At 29.8% G+C, this 25,331-nt stretch overlaps 1 protein-coding gene and 1 long non-coding RNA gene across 2 annotated transcripts; one reads left to right on the top strand and one right to left on the bottom strand.

Moving 5' to 3' along the window:
• Positions 1 to 1,085: 1,085 nt before the first annotated feature.
• On the bottom strand, positions 1,086 to 2,251 carry LOC149886380 (uncharacterized). The gene is made up of 3 exons (XR_016453987.1): positions 1,798 to 2,251; positions 1,469 to 1,696; positions 1,086 to 1,387 (listed from the first exon to the last, which is right to left on the bottom strand). It is a non-coding gene; the product is annotated as an uncharacterized LOC149886380 (long non-coding RNA).
• Positions 2,252 to 14,736: 12,485 nt separating this feature from the next.
• On the top strand, positions 14,737 to 20,163 carry LOC149886379 (uncharacterized). Its single transcript, XM_090093959.1, has 2 exons — positions 14,737 to 14,759; positions 19,529 to 20,163. The coding sequence occupies exon 2, from the start codon at positions 19,603 to 19,605 to the stop codon at positions 20,131 to 20,133; it is 531 nt and encodes a 176-aa protein (XP_089950085.1). The 5' UTR covers positions 14,737 to 14,759; positions 19,529 to 19,602; the 3' UTR covers positions 20,134 to 20,163.
• Positions 20,164 to 25,331: the final 5,168 nt, after the last annotated feature.

The raw sequence follows: 25,331 nt of genomic DNA, 5'->3' as shown, positions 1-25,331 counted from the left end.
TTTCCGTAAATGAAAGGAATGTTGTTCATATCAAAATTTAAAAAGTGAACATTTTAAATGTAAAATAGATTGAATGTTATCGAAAATATTATCTAAAACAAATCATTTTTGATTTACAATAAAATATTAAATTTTCCGTGATTAAATAATCAATTTGTAAATAAACAACTTCAAATAAAAAAAAAAAAAAAAAGTTAATAAAGTATTAGCACATAATAATATAATTATATTACATAATCCTATATAAATTTACAGTGGGGTGCAAAAAAAAAGCCACACTCAATTTTTTAATAAAAAAAAAGCAATAAAAAATATCTTAAACTCATATAATAAAAGTGATATAAGACAATTTTGATAGAAATGCTTTTGATATTATTCTATATTGCATATAATAAAAAGAAATTAGGATTTGTGAAGTATTTTTCAAGTTTTAGTTGTATAAGTACTTAATTGGCCACACTTTGTTTTTTATGACTGCGCATCTAGAAGGCATACAATCTACATGCCTTTTTAATAAGTTATTTGGCAAAGCATTCCAACCAACAAGAAGAGTTTTTATCCAATATAGACCATAGGTTTTCAATTGGATTTAAATCAGGAGACTGTGCTGGCCAAGACATAACTGGTATTAATTTAGATTCTAGATATCTCTTATTCAACCGTGCTGTATGTTTGGGATCGTTATCCTGTTGAAAGATGTAGTCACCATTAGGAAAAAATTCTTTTATACTTGGTCCAAGTTGATTAAGTAAGATTTTGTGATACAAATGCTGGTCCATGGTGTCTTTCACCCGGTAAAGTTGTCCAACTTTGTGTGAACTAAAACAAACCCACACATTGACCTTTTTGTCATGTTTAATGGTTGCGTTTCATGTTTGGGGGTTGAATTTTTCCCCAATTAATTTTCAACAGTGAGGTCGAACATTATAAAACAAGATGAAAGGAGACCCGTCGCTCCAAATAACTTTAGTCTATTGTTCACATGTCCAATCTTTGTGCTCAATGCACCACTTTAATCTTTTTTTGCGATTGATTTCCCTAACAAATGATTTTTTTATTTGCTTTCCAGAAAAAAATTCACCTGATACTTTTATTTGATGAGATATTATCCACTTTAAGATATTAGTAAGGTTCAAACCTAGTTTTATCTCACTACATGTGATTTTACAATCTTTTTTGACAACATTAAGAATGTAGCAATCTTCCTTTTTTGAAGTTCTAGGTTTTCTCCCTGATCCAATAGAGCTTTCAGTTGTACCATTTTGTTTATATTTCTTCACCAATCTGCTAATAGTGGAGTTTAAAACGCTCTACATAGCTTCTATGAGACTCTCCTCGGTCAGCAGCTTCAATAATTCATCCAATATCTATATCCGTTCGTTGTTTTCTAAAATATTAAATGTGCCCATATTATTCTGTATCTTTAATGATTTTTGTTATATAAATATTAGTTTATATATATGCATACCTCTTCTTTCCTGAATTTTTCACTGCCACATCCAATTTTTTTTGTTTTGCTTGATTATACAATTTATACTTGAAATCAAGAAAAAATGTCAGTGTGGCTTTTTTTTGCACCCCACTGTACATAAAAATTTATTTTTATCTAATATATATATTAGTTTCGTAAAATATAAATAAATCAACTCAAATGCAAAAAAATATAGTATTTCCTTTCTTATCCATTTCGAATCAACTAAAAATAAAAATGCATAAGTTTTTTAGTAAGGAAACATTTTAATATTTAATAAAGTAATAAATTTAAAAAAAAACTCATTGTGTGCAATGATTGATTACTTTAAAGTTGTTACTCTATATGACTGATTTAGCGAAGGCCAATTTTTTACCATTGTTGGTGCCAGTACTAAATTAGATTTAAATTAAAATTAGAAAATTAGATTTTTTTATATTATTAAGTAAATAAAAATCTTTAGAACTTCTTTGAAATCAAATTCTAATAATCAATTACTAAATTTACCTACCAAATAATACAATGACTTTTTGAGCAGCAGATAAATTAAGAAAAAGTTTAAAACTCTATTTTAACTCTAATAACAATTATTCATTCTAATAAACATTTTAACAATCTAAATGTTCTTTTCTAATCTTTAATAAAAATTTATTTTGATTTATTATAAAACCATTTAAAAAACAAAATTTTAAATTTTTTATACTAAGTTATTTTACTAATTTTATATACCATTGTTATATATTATAATATAATGAAAAATGAATATTTTATAATAGAAAATTAATAACTTTAACCCATCTGGTCCTTAATCATCGCTAAAAAAAAAACTAAATTTATGAAACAACATTTCATTATTCTAAGAATGTTTGAAAATTAACTTTTTCTTGCTTAAGCTAAAAATTGTTACAAAATCACTATATCTCTCTTTATTACTAATATTTTTGCTAAACACAAAATAATTAAAAATAATTAATTTAATATCCCTGGAGTTGATAATACATCAGTATATATATATATATATATATATATATATATATATATATATATATATATATATATATATATATATATATATATATATATATATATATATATATATATATATATATATATATATATATATATATATATTATAATATTTATATAAATTAATATATAATATTATTATATTTTATAAAAAATTATGTTATAAATATTATATCTATAGTGAAATCCAACTTTTGATAAAAGCATTACAAATTTTTCAGTAAATAATCGAAGAAGAAGAAGATGCAATTGTCAACTTTAATAAATATTTCTATTTCTTTTTGAAGCTAAATGTGTACCCAAATATAAGTTAAAAAAATAATCACTTATGGCGGTTTAACATGTTAATTTTAACTGCAGTTTAATACAACGGAAACTTCCGTATTTGAAAATTTAGCCGCAGATACGGAAAATTTCCGTACATAATGTATCTGTACTAACCATCGGCGTTACCGCACTGGCGGTAAAAAAATTTCGGTAAAATGCGGTAAAATGCGGTAAAATGCGTAATACGCATTTTTACCGCAGTGCGGTAAAAATGCGTATTACGCACTTTTACCGTATGCGGTAAAAATGCGTATTACGCATTTTTACGCTTTCTTGTAACAGAAGACGGTAAAATTGCGTAAAAATGCGTAAAATCGGTAAAAATGCGTAAAAATGCGTAAAATGCGTAAAAATGCGTAAAAACGGTAAAATTGCGTAAATACGGTAAAACTGCGTAAAAGCGGTAAAAATCGGTAATTTCGGTAAATTGTGATAAAAGTTTGTATAAGCGGTAATTATTATGGTAAAAAATTACTTTCTTTTTATCAAGTCAGATAGTTGTTAAATAATTAATTACCCTCTAAAATTAAATTAGTCTCCTATATAAGCTTGACAAAAGTCAAGAAAGACTAACAACCTCAAAGTTCTTCAGTGATCTGATTAGTATACCAAAATCACTACCGAATCAAACCATCTTCAAGAAACAATGTCTCTTTGGAATTATTTTACCAAGCTAGACAGAGAAGAGGATAACATCTCTGGCTCTGGCAGAAAATCAGGATTTGCTGAGTGCAATAAGTGCAAAAAGGTGATTAAGCTGTCTCAAGGTAGCACCAGTGGAGTTAAAGCTCATTTAAAGTAAGTGTTTTACTCTTACTATAATTTAGTATATTTTAAACCACTGATCTCAAAATATAACTAGATAGCGTATTCTATTGTTGTTTTCGAAAAAATATTGAAGCAAAAATTGGCCTTCCAAGATGGCGGCGATCAGAGCTCTTAGCGGTGAACCGATGTACATCTAATAAGACTATTGTAATATGAAAGAAAATAGTTAAACAGTTTTGAAAGAAAAACAAGACAATGAAAGAAATTTTTAAAAAGTTTATAGAAATGAAATGATTTTTAAAAAATTAGACAATTAAAGAAATTGTTAATTTAAATGTTAAAGTTCAAAATATTCGATATAATTTTTTTATGTGCAATTTACGATTAAATTAATATTTATGTATAACTTATGTACCTTTTAGTTCTTAGTTACCCAATACAGTGTGCTAGAAGGTTGATAACACAACTGAATGGTAAGCGGCAGTGGTGTCTACCTACAATTTTGACAAATTTTATATTTTCAATAACGCAACATGCAGTTGTGCTACTAACCTTCTCAGGGCGTGTCTAGGGGATGTCTGCTACGTCGCTGGACATACCCAAAATATGTATCTTTATATATTTTTTCACAACTTTAATATTTTGAATAAATATGATGCGTCGGTAGATAAAAGCAAACAGAGCGAATAATTATAGCAAACTAAAGCAATAATTAAGCAAACTATACAAGGTTAATTGTTCGAACGGATGGTAAGAAGTTATTAATCCGGGATAACAGTTAGATTTACGATTTGGTATTTTATTATAGCGCTTTTCAAATCGAGAACGGTCTAAAGTTTATTAAAAAACGATTTATATATTAAACGGAGGTTGTTTTAATTTTTGACTTAAGCAAATTAATAAAAATTTTGAATGGACATACCTTTTTTATTAAGTTATAAAATACTTCATTTTTTAAATATTTTCTTTTGTTAATTTAAAAAAAATAAAAGTTATTATGTCTTAGAGAACAAATTCCGGACTTCCATTTCAATTACACCCTTAGTAACGTTTTAGTCAAATTCTTTTGATATTTATCATCAGGAGGAGAAGACTACAGTTAACAACAAGCATATATTAAAATATATCAATGGACATCCCCAATTGTTTTATACAAAGCTGTGTATCTTTTTAATTACTTGCATTTTGAACAATATAAAAAGAAAGTAAGGGTTTTAAACACTAAAAATTAAATTCGGACTTACGTTTGTACATACACTAAGCCGTCTTACCTCATATATGCGTTTCTCAATGAGGAAGGGGGGGATGCTAAAATTTAACATTTTTGGGAAGGGGTTAAAATTGCGACTTATCCAAAAAAATTCCTGTACAGGCCCCTGCTTCTAGCACAAGCATTGGGTAGTTAAGAACTAAAAGGTACATAAGTTATATTGCAAATACTAATTATTTTAAATTTGAGATTTCTGCACAAGTAAACAAATACTTTTTCTTCACTACTATTAAACAAACTAAATTGAAACAAACTAAAATTAAAACTCCTACTTAGTTTTACTGAGAACCTGTATTTTATCATATGTGCCCATAATTATGAAAGTGGTCTAAGTCAAAATTAAAAAAAAAATGAATTTATCACTTATTTCACACGACATGATTTTAAACTAAATATATTCAATGTAATTTTTACGATATCGTCAAAAATGAACCTTTAAAAAGTAGTTGTAATTACAACGTTATACGGAATTTTTAATTTATTCAAATGCGAATCATTAAATATCTCGAAATAAGAAATATGACTTAGACCACTTTCGTAATTATGGGCTCATATTTATTCTAAAAAACGAAAAGCAGAAAGTTAACATACAACAAGCTATTGTAAGAATATGTTTTGTTAAATAAAAAAATATTTATACTTGAAGTTTATGTAATTATGTAATATTCCGTTATTTTTATGAAAAAAATCTTATGCTAAACAAAAAAATAGATTTTTATTTGAAACTTATCAATATTTGAGCTTAAGATATAAAATTTGATTATCATTAGTTTCTTAATTTTCATATAGCCGTTCGTTGTATCCGCCGCCTTCTTGAGAGGCCAAAACTGGCTTCGAAAAATTTTGCGTTTATATGAATAAAAAATGGCTGCCCACAGTTTAAAAACAGAACCTCTGATCACGTGGTCAAAGTTTAAACTTTTACAGCATTTGTTTAATAAGACTGTACTTCAGGATAAAGTAACTACTTCACGCGTTGACAAATTACTAAACAAATTACACCAAGGTAAAGGAAATTAGTTGTCGGCACGAACAGATTTTCATCATTTTTTCAAGATAAATATTTGTAAATTTGGGAACTTTTTTCGTGTAAACAAAGTCTGTCAATGATAAAATAGATCTGTATGGATAATTTTAAAATGACTAAAAAAAGTATAGCGAAGTATAAAAAAGCTTAAATTAAATTTTTTATTAAGATCTGGTTTCATTCAACTCCTTGGTCCTTCATTCATGTGTATTTTTTTAGTATTTTTTCCGACATGTCGCCATTTTTTGCCCCGGCTACTTTATAAGCTCCATAATTTATATTCCTTAATGCATTATTTTTTTAGTAGGTGTATTTTCTTATAGGCTTTTTTATAATTCATTTGATAAAGCATAACCTTTTAAAAAGTTATTCAAATTTATAATTATCTTGCAAAATGCGGTCAGATATTTCATGTTTTCGCTTTTCATGTTTCATATATTATTTCAATTGTCATAATAAGCTCATAATGACCCATTTGTTTTTGTCAAATAAAAATTAGTTTATATATAGCTGGTAAATCATATTATGTTAATATTAAATACTTAGTTATTCTTGCGGTTTGCCATAAATTGACTTTGCTAAATTCTTTAAAACTGTGACAAATTATTTTTTTCTTTATTGTATTTACATTCATTTTATGTATAAGTTATTTATCCTTTACTGTATATATTTCTGTTGTTAAACATAAAAATAGAAAATTCTATAATATTCATAAACTGGATGTCTGCAGCAATATAATAGATGGAGTAATTCCCTAGACATGAAACCATTGTGCTCTAGGTAGCTACAAAACAACTTGATTTTTGTATTATTTATTTTATCTCAAGTTATACATGTACTAAGGTAGTCAAGCAAATGATCTCAATTTCTTTTCATTGTCCGCGTTATTTCTTAAGGTATTAAGAATGTCTATCTATATAAAATTAAGCTTAAAACTTGGTTCTTTTGCTGTTATCTTTAATAAATGAGAGGAAGTTGAAATGACTGGTTAGACGAGTCCAAAAATTTTCGTTAAATCCGACAGACTTTAATATAATTTAATTTCTATTGCTTAAAACAAAAGATTTCTAACTATGCGCAACGAGCATGGTTCGCAAAAAAAACAATAGGTTGCACGTCCATTTCTTATATGTCCATGGTAAAATGCAACATGATAAAAAAAAAATTATTTAGAATTTTTAAAAAAACACTAATGTGTCTTGTGGTTCATGTATTTATTTTTTATGAACTATCTACTACTGAAACATTGTAATTCGCATCCTTTTAAACATATATAATTCCACTATTTTATTTCAGATCCTGCAATCCGCTATCTTTTTACCAGATGCAAAAAGTCAATAACGAAAATAAAGAGAAGAAATTTCAAGAAAAGAGGAATGCTCAGGCAGAGGCTGATAAGTCCAGTACCATAAGAAGATATTTTGGTCCTATTAATAAAAACAAAAGGTTTGATAACCTCCCACATGATGCATCATCAAGTCACCAAACAAAAATGGACGACTTTACTGAAACAATAAAGTGGCCTTCACAAAGTGCTCAACAGTTGGAATTTGATACCATCCTAACCCTTTCACTAGTTCTCTCTAACCTCCCGTTTCACGTTATTGAAACTGCTGGCTTCAAAATGCTGCTGAATTATCTTTGTCCACAAGCCAACCTAAAAAGTCCAACCACCTTATCCAAATTCAAGCTACCAATGATTTATCGCAATCTAAGACGTGATGTAAAAATGCAAATTGAGAGAGACATCCCGCATTGCGAAATGGCAGCTTTCACTACAGATGGATGGACTGCAAGAAATGGTGATCCCTTCGTCTCCTTTACATTGCATTATGTTACCAAAGACTTTGAACTCAAAAACTTATCTTTGGATTGCCAAAACTTTATTGGGAGACATACAGGGGTTTTGCTTGCACAAGGAATAGACCACATGATTTCTCAATTTCCTGGTCTTCAGAGGGAAGACCTTTACAAAGTGGGTGTTACTGATGCTGCAGCCAACATGAAGAAAGCAATCACGGAAAGCAAAGAGATCAGTGATCATCTAACCTGTGCCGATCGTCTGCTCAACACTTGTTTAACAAAGGCTGTAGAAAAATCAGAAGGAATCAATGGTATAATTAAGAAATGTAAAGGACTTGCTCAAAGGACCCACCAAAGTTCATTAGACTGGCAGGACATCAAGAAAGCGTGCGTGGAAGCAAATATAGAACCAGTCAAGATCATTCAGCCAATTGTAACAAGATGGAATTCTAACTTTATGATGCTTAAGTCAATCCTCAGATTGAAGGCTGGTTTACTGGTTGCTCTAGAAACTCTAAACAAACCAAATCTTCAAAGTTTGATTCCGGATGAGTTAGAGTTTATTAGTATTTACAACATTTTACCATTTCTGGCAGAATGTAAGCGATACTCTGATTCCTGGTCTTCTGAAAATCTAGTGACTATCCATAAAGTTCAAAAAGACATATTAAATCTCCACTTGCTTTGCAAAAGAACCATAAATGACATTGAAGAGCGTGACCCTCAAGTTGCAGAGTGCCTACACAACTTCATGAAAGAATTTGAGAAGGGTTTACCTAATTATGGCGTTGGAGTCAAATACTATAATGTGGGTTCACTTCTGCACCCATATTATAGAGGATATACACTCAAAAATATTGCAAACAGTGAGGAAGGGAGGGAAGCCGCCATCAAGGAACTGGTTGACAATCACCCAACCACAATCCAGTTCTGCGAGTCATTGGTTGATGATCATACTTCGCTAGAAACATCAGATCTTGACGAAACTATGGATCCAGTGGACCTTGAGTTTTTGAAAGACAGGAGGCAGGTTTCAGCGCATCGCCCTGGGACTTTACAGCCTAGCCAATCAAAGCTCAAGCCACCCTTGATGCTTGAATTTGAAAAGTATCAGACTATGGCCTTACCTGAAAGGGATGTGGATGCTTTAGAATGGTGGAAGCAAAATAAAAATGAGTTACCTTTGCTAGCTGGTCTGGCTAGAAGTTACTTGGCTATACCTGTGACTTCTGCTTCATCAGAAAGAATGTTTTCAGTAGGAGGTAGGACAGTTACTGATTTTAGACATAATGTAAAACCAGAAAACACTAGCATGTTAGTTTTTGTGAGTCAAAATTACGCAAGGGTTCCTTCTAACCTCAACGATTGGGAAAAAACTTGCGAAGAAGAGCCGTATGAATTACCACATGTCACACCACCAACTAAGAAGACTCACCAACAGGGAAAATCACATAGTCAAACTGAAACTAAAAAAAGAGGTGCACTTGAAAAGGCTTCTCCAACTTTATCAGATACTCAAACTGGTCCTGAACCTAATAAGCAACAACAGCTACAGTTAGATACTCAAGAGAGTCAAAGGACTCTAGCTCAACAAGAAGGGTATGAAGTGACTCAAGGTAAAGACCAAACTCAAAGTGTCTCTTTGTTTATTCCAATGACACTCCAGCACAAACAAAGTAGAATCAAAAAAGCAAAATTAGGTAATATAATGAAGTCGAATTGGAAGGGGAATGAGAAAAAAAAGTACAGAGCATCTGAGCTTGCAAACATTTTATTAGAGACAGATGATGATATATCTGATGATTAATTTTTTATCAATAACTTGTTTGTTTAAAACTGTAAATGTAATATTTACTAATAGAAATACAAAAAGCAATTAAAAGTATCTTTTTTTAGTTTTTCGGTAATCAGCAAAAAAAGAGGTAATTTGTGATAAAATGCGGTAAATTGTGATAAAAAGCGGTAAAAAGTGATAAAAACGGTAAAAAGTGATAAATGCGGTAAAAAGTGATAAATGCGGTAAAATTGCGTATTACGCATTTTTACGCAAAATTACCGCGGTAATTACGCATTTTTACGCATTTTTACGCTTTTTACGCAGATTTACGCATTTTTACGCAAATTTACGCAAATTTACGCATTTTACGCAAATTTACGCATTTTTACGCATTTTACGCAAATTTACGCATTTTTGCGCATTTTTACCGACGGTGCGGTAACGCCGATGCTTAATCTGTACATCCCATACATGGATATACGGATACTTTCCGTGCAAGTAACAGAATATTTTTCCGTTTTTTAACGGAAATTTTTAACAGTGCAGCAATAAAGTAAATTTTCTTAAACTTTTAGTGAACATTAAAGGATATAGCTTTTTTCAAGAGTCTTTAATAATATCTAATGTTTAAAATTAGGAATTATTATGATAATGATAAAAAATAATCTGATATGGAATGATTTGATAAGAAAATGATAAGAAAAAAAATTGAAAATTTTAGCATCACGGATGACTTTTTCCAGCTTTGACCCCATCAAAAACTGACAATTTTATTGAATATTACATTCAATAGTTTTCGAAAAAAACTACTCTGATTAAATCATGATTTAAAAATAATCAAAACTTGGCAGTTAATCATATAAAACGCAATTTTGATATCAAATTTTTAAAGTTTTGTGGCGAACTCGTTTTTTTTATTTTGGTTTTTGATTTAAAAACAATTGATGAAAATGTTTTTTTTTAAATAAATATTTTACATTTTGATTTCATTTCTATTGGCTGAAAGTAAAAATTCCGCCGCTAGTTAGGAGGTGGCAGCCATAACATTTAGGCGTCTAAATATATTTGGGTGGCCGCTACTGGTTCTGGAAAAAATTTTTTTTCTGTTTAAAAACTCTGCCATTTTTTATTCCGTATATATATTTTAGGATGGTCGTACTCATTTGGAAATTTTCTTAGATTTTTATCCATATATATATATTTTAGGATGGTCGTACTCATATGGAAATTTTCTTAGATTTTTATCCAGGACACCCTAAAAGTTCAAAAAAAAAAAAGTTTATAACCATGTGATTAAAAAAAATTAAACAACAAAAATAAATCACTATTGTATGTAAATATAAATATTATAGGCGAAACCTTTAAACGTTGGAATTTGTTTTCATTTTGATTTAAAACTGCTGAAATGCATACAAAGTAAACTATGTAACGTTGGAAATATCAAAGTTTGTCATCCGCGGTTTTTGAATACTAAAGTGTTATCCCTACTGAAAAAGATCACCATTGCATTACTTAATTGGAAGATTTGCACGAAAAATGAAGAAATTTACAAAAACACTCTGAAAGTAAAGAAACTTCCTAAAAGGAAAAAAAAAAGCATTTTTTTCTTCACTCACTGATCTCTTCAATATTGAGCTTAAAAATGCATTTGCTGTGACAAACATGAACTTTTGAAAAACATGAATTATTCTCAACTTTCGTTAAGACAAAACGATCGACCTTTAAGGAAATAAATGTGACAAGTTATCAAATCGTGTTTTTTCGGATCGCGATAGTGGAATCTCAATTGTCGAGTTTTCTCCGAGGTGTCAAGAAGCGCATACGAAGGCGAAACAAAGATCAGTGCAGGGATATTATAACGAGCATAAAATTGATAAATTTTAATCAACATAGAGATAAATCTAGCTAGAACTTGAAGCAATATCTTTTTTTTTTAAAACAAAGATATTGCTTCAAGTTCTAGCTAGATGATCAAGTTCTAGCTAGATCATTTTTTTTTCTCTATATAAGGTTTGTTTTAACAATTAGTTAAAACAAACCTTATATAGAGAAAAAAATATGGAAAAAAAATTACTTTAATTTAACCATCTATTTTTAACTTAAACAGAGACCGCTACTTAAAGCGGTGTAAAAAAGTTGCTCATAAGTTTAGCACACTTGCACTCCTATTGTCTTTTAACTGCCGCTTTTTACTTTGTGACGTCAAATTTTTACTAAAAAGTAAATTTAACTTTCCTTTTTTACATAATAACTGAACAAAAGTTTCTAAGATATATATAGTATATATTACCTCATTTGAAATAAACTTGGTATTTTTCGCTTAAATTTTATCCATAATTTGACCAATAAAATGGGATATTAGTATTTTAGGACTGCATCTTGGTGGTTTCAACAGTTCTGAAATAGCTCGAACTCTTAAGTCTATATCTCGTTCATGTGTACTCAGAACAATTCAGAAATTTGAAAAAACTGGTACTACTGCAGACAAAAACCGATTTGGACGACCATGAATAACAAGTATCACCGTTGATAATAGTATCCATAGAATTGCAAGAAAAAACCCTAAATACTCAGCCAAAGAGATTGCACAATAAGTGAGCTTGGCTCTAAAAAATCATATCTCAAGACAAACTGTAAATAGAAGATTGGTTGATCGAAAACTTTGTTGCAAAGTTGCTGCCAGAAAACTACTGCTTAAACCAACTGCGAAAACCAACTGCGAAAACCAACTGCGCAAACCAATTAAAACGTATCAAATTTTGTAGAGCTATTTTGAAAATGGCTAATTATGAACTAAGACGAATAATATTTAGTGACGAATTCAACTTTACAGTTATTAACCGAAAGAACAGAGTGATTACCCGAAGACACAATAATGAGATGTTTCATAGTCGCTTCATTGTGCCGCGACTACAAGGTGGTAGAGGTTCGATAGGCATATGGGGTTGCATCACTTATGATGACCCAGGTCTCTGCTACTTATACGATGGTCGTATGGATCAACATAAATATATCGAAACGCTCCAAAATTATTTAATCCCGACTAGAGACATCTTTTTAGCAATGAGTCGGAGTGGCAGTTTTAAGAAGACAACGCTCCTTGTAACAAAGCGAAAACGGTGACTATTTGGTTTCAAGAAAACAACATTAAGGTACTTCAGTGGCCAGCTAGATCACCTGACCTTAATCTAATCGAAAATGTATGGGCTGTACTGGACCGCAAACTCACTTAAGCTCCCGTAACATCAGCTGAATATCTAAGGGAAAGTTTGAAAGTGTCGTTCGACAGATCATCAACTGATTATTACCGAAAACTTTTTAACTCGATTAAAAGAAGATGTGAACTTATGCATAAAGAACAAAGGTGGACATATACCTTATTGATCTTGCTATTAAGACAAACTTAAATCCAGGTGTGCTAAACTAATGAGCTGCTTTGTTTTAACTTTTTTTTTTTATATACCAACTTTGATTAAAGATATTTAGTAATAGATACTTGTTTTTTTTGTATTTTGTTTTCTCTTAATGTAATTAAAAAAGCCAAATAAATATTTTTCTTTTTTAAAAAACCTTGAATTTCTTATTTTTTATTTTTATTTCATTTTTAAAGAAAAAAACGCAACTTACATCTAATGTGTGTTAAATTTTTGAGCAGTATTGTATACGGTCAAAAATACTTCAAAATTGTATTTGACAAAGCGGATTTCTTAAAAATCACTAAAATCTGAAACGTTATTGTTGACCAATATTCAACTTCGTACTTAAATCCCTTTTCTTTAAACTATAATTTCTATGTTTGAAACTTTCCACGTGATTTAATTTATTTTAAGCACACTAGTATGATAAAAAATATATAAAAAGATGAGGAATTAAATGCGTTGAAAAGAAAAAAAAGGTGTAATACTGAACCAGAAGAAGCGCGTAAGTTTGGATTTAACATTTTTTAATTGCATAATGGAGAAATAAATTTTCTTGAAGTAAGGTAATTAATCTATAAATATATTTAAAAAAAGGTTTTAAGAATCCGTTCCAATCAAATCCAGGAGTAGTAGCAAAGTGGCTGGAGAACAAAGAGGAACAGAGATGTTGTCCACATTTTAGTAGCAGCGGCTAAAACTTTCACACTTGATATTAAAATTTGATTATAAACAGATTCATTGGTACTGTGAGAAAAAAAGTGGGAGAGGATCTTAAAAAAAGTTTCAAAGTCCGATTTAGAAGCTGTTGGAGTCGCTTAGGTCAGAAAGCTTCTTTCTTCCTTGACTGAACATTATGTAAAATTTGACAGACTTTCCATAAAAATTGCAACTGAAACCATGACCAAAGGAACTAATGGAATTTATACTCAAAGTTGGTGAACCATCCGCAGCCTCCATAAGGGTGTATAGAGCTATTGGAACTTAATTTTAATTTCCTTTGTAAGTCTCCTCAAGGGAAAATATTTCAAGTTTCTGACTCCATTTCTTATGAAGATGGATGTATATGCTATTTACAGCTTGGAGTTTTTCCATAATTCATAATGAATTTAAATTGTCAAAGATATAAGGCCGTGCACTTATAGACATTCTGTGTACTTCTCGTTGAGAAATGGCATAGCAAAACTTGGCCACTTCTAAATGCACTAACCACAAAAATTGCTTAGCTGTGAATAAGTAGGTTAAAGGTTAAAAGTTCTGATTCTATGGACCAATGATGGTTACGGCTTTACCAATGCAGAGTAACCAATCAGGTGGTATCTCTTTGCCTTTTATGTTCAAAAGTCTTTCACATTTAAGATAGGAATGGCTTCTTTGGGGAAATGTGACCAGCAGTTTTTGGAAAAGTTTAATGTAGTTCACTTCATAAAAAAACGTAGCAAAGTGTAATAGTTGATATCTTGCTCAAGTTTATTTTCATTTGCTAAATGAAGTACCTTTTGTTCTATAGTAATTGCATAAAATATTGGTGTGATATTGCATGAAACATCAGGAGTGTTTAAAAGTTCATTTAATTTACTCCATTAAAGTTTATTACTAAAAAGAAATATTTTTTTCGCATATCAAAACACAATTTTAATCCATCAAAACTACAAGTGTTGTATTTATCCCTTTTTTTAATAATCTAAATTTAAATTATTATTAGCAATTATATAAGCTATTATATATTTTTGTTCTGCCATAAAATTATCATTTTTAAATCTTTTAGGCTTTTTATTATTTTTATAACCCTTTGATTAATGCATCTTCTAAGTTTAATGTTTGAAAACTTTATGGTTTCTCTTATGGCGATCCAGATGAATGTTTTTGTGCAGGTAATAATATCTTATGTATTTGATACAATTTTTTTATACATATTGAACACATAAAACTTTTTTTTGGTTCACCCAATTCATAATATAATTACGACCATATCATCATTCATTTAGTTACGATCAAATCATCATTAGTTTAGAAGGAAAGTAAATTACTTCTTTTCAGAAATTCAAACAGAAAAAAACTCAATTTTAATGAAAATGTGACCTGCAGCATTATGGTTTTAACCCCATCAAATATAGTGAGTTTGTAATTTTTTCTGACTAGGTATAATGTAAAGGTAGGGATAACGTAAATTAACGAGGTGTAATGTAGAAGAACTATAAATGGTACAAGAAAAATTAATGGCAAGTACGGTTTTAGCATTCAAAAATACTTAACAGGTTATGCCATACTTTTTGCTATTTATAATCTAGCAGGTATTTTGTAAATTTGGGAGCGATTTATCATCTAGCAGGTATTTTTAAACAACATTCACGTTAAAATTTTTTTTAAGGGTAGAAATGAACATAAAAATCGCAATATATACAAAGTAAATAACGAGAAAATGAAAACCATAACTAAAGTATAAAAGATTTTTAAAATTTTTTAAACTTAAACGCACCGACATGATGAACCATGACGAATGCTCAAGTATTAAAAGCAGAGAGAAAAAATTTTTAGGATAGGCTAAGCTTCTGATCATTTATAATTGTTTATCGCTGAGATTAGTATTCACTTTTAAATCAAGAGCTCGCTTTACACTCATATTTAAAGGTTTTATCCAAAGTGTCTTTAACTTTTTTGACCTCTAAACATTTGTATTTTTTTTAAGCATTTGATTTTTTTTTAAATGTGTACTTCTTGCAGAGACTAAAAATAGAGCATGATGTTCAACACCTAATTGTTTAATTTTTTTCTCTTTTGCTTCGCTCTCCAATGACTCTCCATTGTTTATGGGGTTTTCTAGAACTAACGTGGCTTCTTTTATTGGTCATAAGATTTTGTTTAAGCCATTGATGTTCTTTTACTATAAATGAATTATAATTTATACCATATTGTTTTAGTTTTTTTCATCACTTTTAAAATAAATGTAGCTAAAGTCGCCTTTACTATATTTATGTTCTCTTTGCTAATTTCTTCAGTTTTATTTGATTTAGCTAAGTAAATCTTTCCATAATCCTAATTTATCCACTCCTAATTCACGTACATTTAGTATAATATCTAATACTGTTATTGTTATTATTTTAAAGAATCAAGTTAATAAAATCATTAGTATATATCAAAAACATTTTGAGTAATTTATAAAATTTTCACTTTAAACAGTTTAACATTTAATGTTTTTATTTCTTTAACAATTATCAAATTAAGTTTTCTGTAATGTTTAAGTAAATAATGTTACTTGTATATTGCAGGTAATATTGAAGTTGTTAAGTAATGCTTTTTCAAATATGTAGTACTTATCGAATAATAAATCATTATTCAAAATTGACATTAAGTATTTTAACAAACTTTTAAGTGGCATACGATGACAAAACTATGTTTCTTGAAACTATATTTGATATACTAAAACAAGTTATACAAATAAAAAACTCAAATCAAGAAATACAAATGTTCATAAAAATCTTGTTTTCGGCCATTTTCATTTGTTTTTGTATAAAAAACTACTGTTAAAAACTGGTGGAAAACAAGGTTTTTATGGATTCACTGATATTTGCATTTCTTCAATAACTCCCTATACCGCAGCAATCCCTTTACATTCTACAAGTAAAAGTGTTAATTGGCTGAAAAAGGTTGTATGTATGTATGTATGTATGTATGTATGTATGTATGTATGTATGTATGTATGTATGTATGTATGTATGTATGTATGTATGTATGTATGTATGTATGTATGTATGTATGTATGTATGTATGTATGTATGTATGTATGTATGTATGTATGTATGTATGTATGTATGTATGTATGTATGTATGATAATTTTCGGGATTTTTTTTACTTAAACTATCTGTCTACGTTTACCATGAGTTATCAATATTACAAATATAAAAATAAAAAACATGTTAAAGCACTTTTTTAAAAATCTCAATGTCATTCGAATAATTATAGACAGTATATTTTTTTAGTTTTTTAGTTGAATATTGCTGAAATTGTCCTAAACCATGATAAAATCACTCTACAAATGCCATTTTTAAAAAATTTTGACCATATCGTGTTTAAAAAGATAAGATTCATCTCATTTGTTTATCTTGTTAGGCTAAGTACTTTGAGAAGGTTACCATTTAGAATAGCATGATCTTAAAGTATAACTTGCATACTTCATGTTGCATTAAGTTTTCAACTTATAACAATATTTTGTTAATATTTTAAAAAGTTAAATAAGTTTAAATTTTCGCTAAACTAGTTCCTAAACTTCCTAATTAACCCACCGCTATAACAAAAGCGTAACAGTAAAAGCAGCTTCGTTACGGAAGAGCTTGTTGCAACTCTTCTTTATTGTACTCTTTTAATTCATTTTTGATAAATTAAATTAATGGAAAATGATGTTGCGAAATAACATTTAAATTATGCAGAAAGTGTAGCCTAACGTAAAACATGATCCAGCCATCCACGACTTCTAACAGCAAAGGATATAGAAACTAGGTATTGGAAACTAATAAGAAACTGGAGATTTCTTGAATATCTTAATGATGAATCACTCTTTTTTGGGACTTTGGTAAGATATTTTATCTTTTTATAAGGGTCATCCCCTTCTCATCTTTTCTTCTTTACTTTAATTTGTCACTGCTTGTTAATTATTCTTGTTCTCATGTTTAATGAAAAAAAAACTTTAAAATATTTAAGGAAGTTCTTACTATTAGTTATAATTAGTAATAACTACTTTCATCAAACATATTTAATACTTCTTGGTTCTTGATGAATTCTTGATAAAGATATTATTTATTAATATGCATCTAAATCTGTGAATGCATCTTCTTGTCGCATATGAATATCCCTCATGTCCGAAATAATTTATTTTTCGTCGCTTCTTTTAATTAAATCCTAAAACAAAACAAAAGTTAAAGGAATTGCTAATCACTGTACAACACAAAACCTTTTCGCCTCTCGAAATAGTTTATCATAATAGTATGTTTGTTTTATTTTTTGTATATTTTTTATTTGGTCTAGGAATTAATTCGTGCGGTTTGACAAGGGATTGCGAAACTAGCTTATTGTCTCAGCGTTTCGTTTAGCCACGCATGCGTGCGAAGATCACTGTTATTACGCATCATTTTTATTATAAATCATTTGATTTAAGCGTAAACAACACTATTTTTAATTTAACCGATAATGTCGATTTTTGTTCCTGATAAAGTGTTTTTGCGGGGGATTCTTCTTCATTACTTTAACATGAAGAAAAGTGCTACCGAAAGTCATCGTATTTTGGTTGAAGTTTATGGTGACCATGCTCTAGCTGAGCGAACGTGTCAGAAGCGGTTTGCACGGTTTAAAAGCGGTGATTTTTGTTTGGAAGACCAAGAGCGACCAGGACAGCCGAAAAAATTTGAAGATGCAGAATTGGCAGCATTGCTCGATCAGGATTCTTGTCAAACGCAAGAGGACTTTGCAAAATTGTTAGGAATTGAACAATCAACAGTTTCCAGACGCCTCAAAGCCATGGGTATGATTCAAAAAATGTCTCATTGGGTTCCACATGAATTGAAAGACAGAGACGTGGAAAGAAGAAAGACCATTTGTAAATTGCTGCTTGAAAGACAGAAAAGAAAGGGATTTTTGCATCGAATCGTTACTAGTGATGAGAAATGGATTTATTACAAGAATCCTAAACGAAAAAAGGCCTGGGTAAAGCCAGGTGAACCAGGTCCATCACAACCCAAACGGAATATTCACTGTGCAAAGTTTATGCTGTGTATATGGTGGGATATGAAAGGTGTGGTGTACCATGAGCTTCTGACACCTGGTGAAACTATTAATGGAGAACGTTATCGACGACAATTAATGCATTTGAAGCAAGCTCTGGTCATAAAACGACCAGATTGGGGTAACCGACATGATAAACTCATTTTTCAGCATAATAACGCTCGACCACATGTCGCAACACCTGTCAAAAACTATTTGGAAAATGTTGGATGGGAAGTGTAACCCCACCCGCCGTATTCTCCGGACATTGCTCCTTCTGACTACTACTTGTTCGATTGCATGAATAACGATTTGATTGGACAGCGCTTCACTTCTTCAGAAAATATCGAAAAATGGGTCTCTGATTGGATCACTTCTAAGGATGAAGCATTTTTTCGACACGGAATTCGTAAATTGCCGGAAAGATGGGCAAAAGTAGTGACTAGCGATGGACACTATTTTCATTAATGTATTCATCCATTTAGTTTTTGAAATAAACCTTCAATTTTCAATTAAAAACCGCACGAATTAATTCCTAGACCAAATATTATATGTGTTTTATTGATATAATAAATCCCTTAAATACCTTTAGCGTTATATATTGAACCTCGCTACTATTTGCACGGCCCCATTTATTTTTTAAGGTTTGATCTGCGCTGTCCTGCCGCAGGGCAAATACGATTTCGGGTTCGCCCGTTACCATCCCTACTCCAACATATTGAGATTGATTAACAAATATATTTTTACCAACTTTATTTTATGACCGAGCTTTGAATGAAGGAGATAATTCACGCCCCCTTATCTTCCTCCTGTTGCTCCTTAAGAAACAAAACTTTTATTAGTTTTTTTATTTGTTTTTTTTTGTTTTTTTTTGTTGTTTTTTTTCAGATCCCAAAAACACCTTCTTCATAGAATGCTTTTTCGAATCACGAGCAACCATCACCAAGCAGTTGAAGAAAAATATGAAAAATCGAAGTTGGACTGCTGAAATATACGACGGAAGCTATCCATTGGAAGTTTTACAACAAAAATATTTCTTCGAGAACTACATCCAAGCAAACTTGAAAGTACCGAGGTTGCAAGTTTGGAAAAAAATTTTGTCTTCGGATGAAAAAGATCTCATCAAAACTTGTTCGACTAATGTTGATTCTGTCTGTTTTACTTATCCAATAAAGATCGAAGGGTGGACACCAAAACATCAAGTTTATAGTATCGAAATAGACATCGATAGATGTTATGTTTCAAAGGTTGACTTTGAATGTTTTGTGACATGGTTTCGAGTTTGTAGCAATTTAACTCTTTACCTTCACAAAGACACCGACTTTATTAAAGATATTTGTCGATCAATTTCTCAATGTTCAAATCTTAAGAGTCTGATGATCAAATTTCGTAGAAGACGTTTTAACAACATCGAAAGTTTGGAAAAGTATAATGAAAAAGAAGAAAACTGTTTTGAAAAAACTTCATATAAAAAACGTAAGGTTGATTTTTGATCAAAGTCAAGAGAGAAAAATGTTTTAAAAGTTGATATTCTAAAATACCAGATAAAGAAAACATTAACTCCTGCAAGTTCGAACAAAAATATTCAAAAAAACACTGATCAAAATGCTCAAATTTCTCGAGAAACCATGAGACCAACATTAATGCTGATGTCTTGTAAAGTATTATTCTATCTTGATTAAACAGAGAAAATATTTGGATTAACAAAAAAAGCTTGAAATGAGCAATTAAAATTCAAATTGGTTCAATTAAAGTGCTTATGCGCATTTACCTATTTAAAAAAAAAATCAATGGAGATTTTGAAATAACGATTTTTTCGTTTAAAGCTCATTTAACTATCATAAAATCGTCGAAGATCTCATTTTTTATTTTTAAGGAAAATTTTTGTCTTGCATGAAGATGTAGCATTGAAAAGCTGCGAGGATTTTCAAAATTGAATTCATGGTAATGAGGAGACCAGCTAGGGATTTTTAGGTGTATAAAAAGACTTACATCATTTGATCAAGCCAATGTACTTCAATAAGAGAAGTTGAAAAATATCTAGTCTAGCAGCATGTCAGAATTTTAAAAGTGATTTATCCGCGTTGAGGGCCGAAAATATGTACCTTTACTCTTGAGTTCGAATTTCCTTCAGTTTGTGCTTCCATTGATTTATTCCAAGACTCAATGAAATTTAACTGTTTGATTGAGCAAAACATACGCACTTAACAAATTTTAAAATGATTTAGATTGAAAAATTTTAAAAGATTTTTATTTGTACTTCAGGTTTTTATTCAACTTAATGCGTAAGATGAAGAAGAGTTTTTGTAGTTGAAATTAGAAATATTTTAGGAAAGGCACTTACGGCAATACTTGTAAGCTACATATTGCATGAAAATGTAGCTCACAAGTATTTTAAATCTTGTTAGTATTTAAAACATCGTGTTAGTATTTCAAAATTCAAGGCTGGATTTGGAAATACTAACAATTGAAGTACATCTAGATACCAACCGCGTGGCTAAACACACTGAAAACCGAAACGCAAAACTACCCTTACCTAAGACGCATCCCCTCCATCCACATAGAGAACAAAGACAAAATACTGACCCAGGTAACGGGCCGAAAAATATACAACAAGATCCTGACATCAAAACAGACACCCCCTAACAAACATCTCTGGTGAAACAGGAAACTACCCTTCGGACAAACACCTATACCGCAACGCGCATGGGAAAGGAAATTCCAGACACTGCACAACAGAAACTTATACAGCAAATCCAACGACATACAGCATAAGTACATACACAGAAAGTTACCCTCACTAAACACAATGTACAAATGGAACAAAAACACAAAAAATGCAAACGCTGCGACAAAAACGAAACCGAAACACAACACTGGTTCTTTTACTGCCCGGACACGCAAGTTGTATACAAACAGACAATAAAAATAATAAACACAGCAACAACCTGAAATTTTTCCTGATGGGCATCGAAACTGCACAAGACTGAAGCGTAGGAGACACTTGCATCGAATCGCTTTGCGAAACAATACAACATACGAGAAACACCCTAGTATTCGAAAACAAAACCGTCAACTCTACGCTTCTCTTAAACACACTACTGAAAAAAGACTTCGAACAGAACTAAAAACAGGAACTAAGACATATACAAGACCGCAATAGGACTTAGCGACGAAAACGTGAGAAACATCACAAATACATAGCAAAACAGAGTTACACAAACACAGAAAAATTGACCTTCAAAACTTATAAACTTGAGAACGTAAAAATGCAAATACGTAAAAAATGTAAATATAGTTAACAAAAATATGTGGGAAAAAATATATGTATATATATATATATATATATATATATATATATATATATATATATATATATATATATATATATATATATATATATATATATATATATATATATATATATATATATATATATATATATATATATATATATATATATATATATATATATATATATATATATATATATATATATATATATATATATATATATATATATATACATATGCATGTATGTATATGCGAAAACCAAACAAACATTTTATTGTATATAGTATATGTGAAGTATTGTAAATATGTATATATACCTTCCACAGCATACCATGCGAAGGAAATAAATAAAAAAATAAAAAAAACAATTGCAACATATTGTATTAATACATCATTGTATTAATACATCTAGAAAAATTTTTTTCTGACCCGGAAAAATATTACAACATTAGATTTAAATAAATCGGTGAAAACTTATTCCAGATCTGTTGTCGTTTGTTTACATTGTTAAAGCTTGCAATAAAAAATTCTGAAATAGCAACGCTTTATGTGAAACTATATCGGTGGTACCCAATCTCACTAAGAATACATAAAACTCTAACCTACGGCGCCACATATATTGCACAATCAATATTGTTTATTGGGCAACTGCATGTGATGTATCTGTAACAATATACCCCCTCCCCTGTACCTAATTGTTATTTTTTCGTTTAGATTTTTTTAAATTTATTTATTTGGAATAGTTTCTTGTAAATTAAAAAATCATTTAATCGCGTTAATAATTTTGCCTAACTTTTGAAGCAAAATACTCTTTGTGCATCCTCGCATGCTAGTATGTGACCATGGTGTCCATAGTCAATAGCGGGGCTGTCATGAGTAAATAGTAATAACTGTTTTCTGATAACTATTAAAATGGCTAGCTATTTGCATTTACTACATCGCACTGTGCATCGCTAAGCGGATTTTGTACATAATTTTTAGTGGTTTTTCATATTTAAACTTTTTAAGGTGTTTTTTTTTTTTGCATTCAGTTTTTAACCCAATATAATAAAAAAATGGTTTAAAAAAACTCAAATTTTTTAAAAAATGTTTTCAAAGAATATAAATGTTAAATTTCTACGTTATTTTTATGCAAAATCAAAACAATCGTATAATTAATTGAATGTAAAACTAGAAATAGAAAGAAAAGGTTTTTGCATAGTATTTTTTTGTTGCTTTTTTGATTTCTTGAGCATTGATTGATTTTGCCCTGTGGTAACAGAGGTCGCCTCGCTTTTTTTGAATAATATATAGCTACTGCGAATTGACTTCATTGCCATGCAAAAATATTCACGCGACCTCTGAGATCACCTGCTTTAAAACAATTTTTACTGCTGTGAGTCTTATTCAAGAACCGGATTCAAGTTCTGTGTGATAAATGGGAATTCTGCAGTTCAATAAAATCCAGTATATGAAGGTTTGGTCTCAGGACCCTTTGTTTTAAGTTTTCAGTTGACTAAGTTAACCTTCCGATAGCTTTTATAAGTTATCAATATGGTACTTTCACTCTTTGTCAACTTTTAACACGTGTTCCTCCAAAGCATGTTTTCTAAAGAGTGTTTGAATATCTTTTTGTGGATGAAGATAATTTTTAAGGTTTAGCACAGTAGGAACGTAATAACATGCATAGTATTTGTAAGGTAGGAGGTGATGGTCAAAGTGACCAACCTGAATTTTAGAATGTAGCAACTATGAAGAGAGATGTAAATGATTGCACTGTGCATGGTATAGTGTTTATTCTATTAAAGATTTGAAGTGCAAAATAAATAATATAGAAAAGTTGTAATTCAAACAGCCCAAATGCAACCAGTCATTTAACTTTTGTTTTGCAAAAGAGACTGCTTTTTCTTGAACATTCTAAACTTAATATTCTTCACAAACAAAATGAATTTCTTTCTTACAAAGAATATTGAGTTTATTTTACATGACAAAACTTTTTTTTTAAATTCAAGTTTTTCAAGTTTTTCAACAATGAATGATGGTAGATACGCAGCATGGAGAGGATTTCCAATACTGCTTACAAGCTCCCAGCAGGGAAACAAGGAAGAAAAAATCTACCAAAGAACACTCATGAACTTATTGAAAACAAAAAAAAAATCTGGAGTGACTAGAAAAATTTTAAGTTTGGATACCAGTATGATTAAACTATTTATATGAACAGTTCAACCACAGACCGTATATAAACATTTTCAAGCATAAAATTGAACGTCTGTTTGGTCTCATTTCTAACAATCAATTTTCAAAAGCCATTTCAAAGTCACAGTTTGTGCATAGGATAGTTTTTTACTTAAATCATTTCAAAACTAGTAAAGAAAAAGAAGCCAAAGTGGCGGATTATGGTAATATATGGCAGCTCATGGTGTTTATAATGGTGTCTATAATGGTAACCTCATGGTGTTTCTTTTTTTAGTTAATTTAAGTACCGAATAGGTTCTTTGTCTAAGTGTGTCATTTAAGCCAAGAGCAAGGCTAACAAAAGTGAAAGAGCAGGTCATGCACCTTTAACTTCTTTTGCCAAAAATACTAGGGATAGAGTTAATCATTTATTTGTGACATCTGACATGTACCTTGTTACAAGAAGGATAAAATGTGTGAAGTATAAATGTATAGTATAGTAATGCATAGTGGAATGTCTTGTTGTAAATGTTAAATGTTGTTCCACGTGACACGATTACTGAGATATTTTTAGAATATTAATTTTAGTTCCATTTCAATTACATCTATTTAATACAGTGAATAAAGTTCTTTCTTAAATGTATGGCTATTAGAACTTAACAATGATATTAAACTTCTAAGATAAACATTTTGTTTTAAACTATTATTTATACTATTATTAAACTATTATTATTAAACTACTAATTATCATATTTAATGAAACTTTATTTTTTAACTTAAATGCTTGTTTTTTTAAATATATTTTAGGAACTCAAAGAATTAATGGGTTATATTCAGAAAAGAAGTCAAGAAAGTTAAACCATGCTGAGCAATTGTAATTGATAGGCAACTTTTAAAAACGTGTTTTTTTCATAACCACATATTTCTAAATAATTTTATAATTAGAACCTTCATTCTGAATGAAACTCCTAGAACTTTTATTATTATTTTAACTATAATTTAAACATTTGCATTTTTATATTAAATAAAAAAGGAAAGAATATAAGTAGAAGACAAAAAATGTCTGTTACTCCAAAAAAGATAAACTGATAAATTAGATATACACACTTAGATTTTTAAAAATGCATTAAATTCGATAAAAAATAAATAAAATAGATGTATATACATCTACTTTATTTATTTTTTTTATCTAAAAAAATGTATCTAAAAGAAGTCTATAAATAGACATCAATTTAGCGTTCAT

Source organism: Hydra viridissima, unplaced genomic scaffold, assembly GCF_058129835.1.
Source record: "Hydra viridissima isolate aposymbiotic clone 2 unplaced genomic scaffold, HvirCarnegie_v1 scaffold_7, whole genome shotgun sequence".
In the NCBI taxonomy this organism is placed as follows: domain Eukaryota; kingdom Metazoa; phylum Cnidaria; class Hydrozoa; order Anthoathecata; family Hydridae; genus Hydra; species Hydra viridissima.
This window is presented reverse-complemented; position numbering and strand designations above follow the sequence as displayed.

What these genes read in the sequence shown, in the direction of transcription:
- LOC149886379 (XM_090093959.1), top strand. Translation starts at nt 19,603, where the DNA reads ATGAAAAATCGAAGTTGGACTGCTGAAATATACGACGGAAGCTATCCA.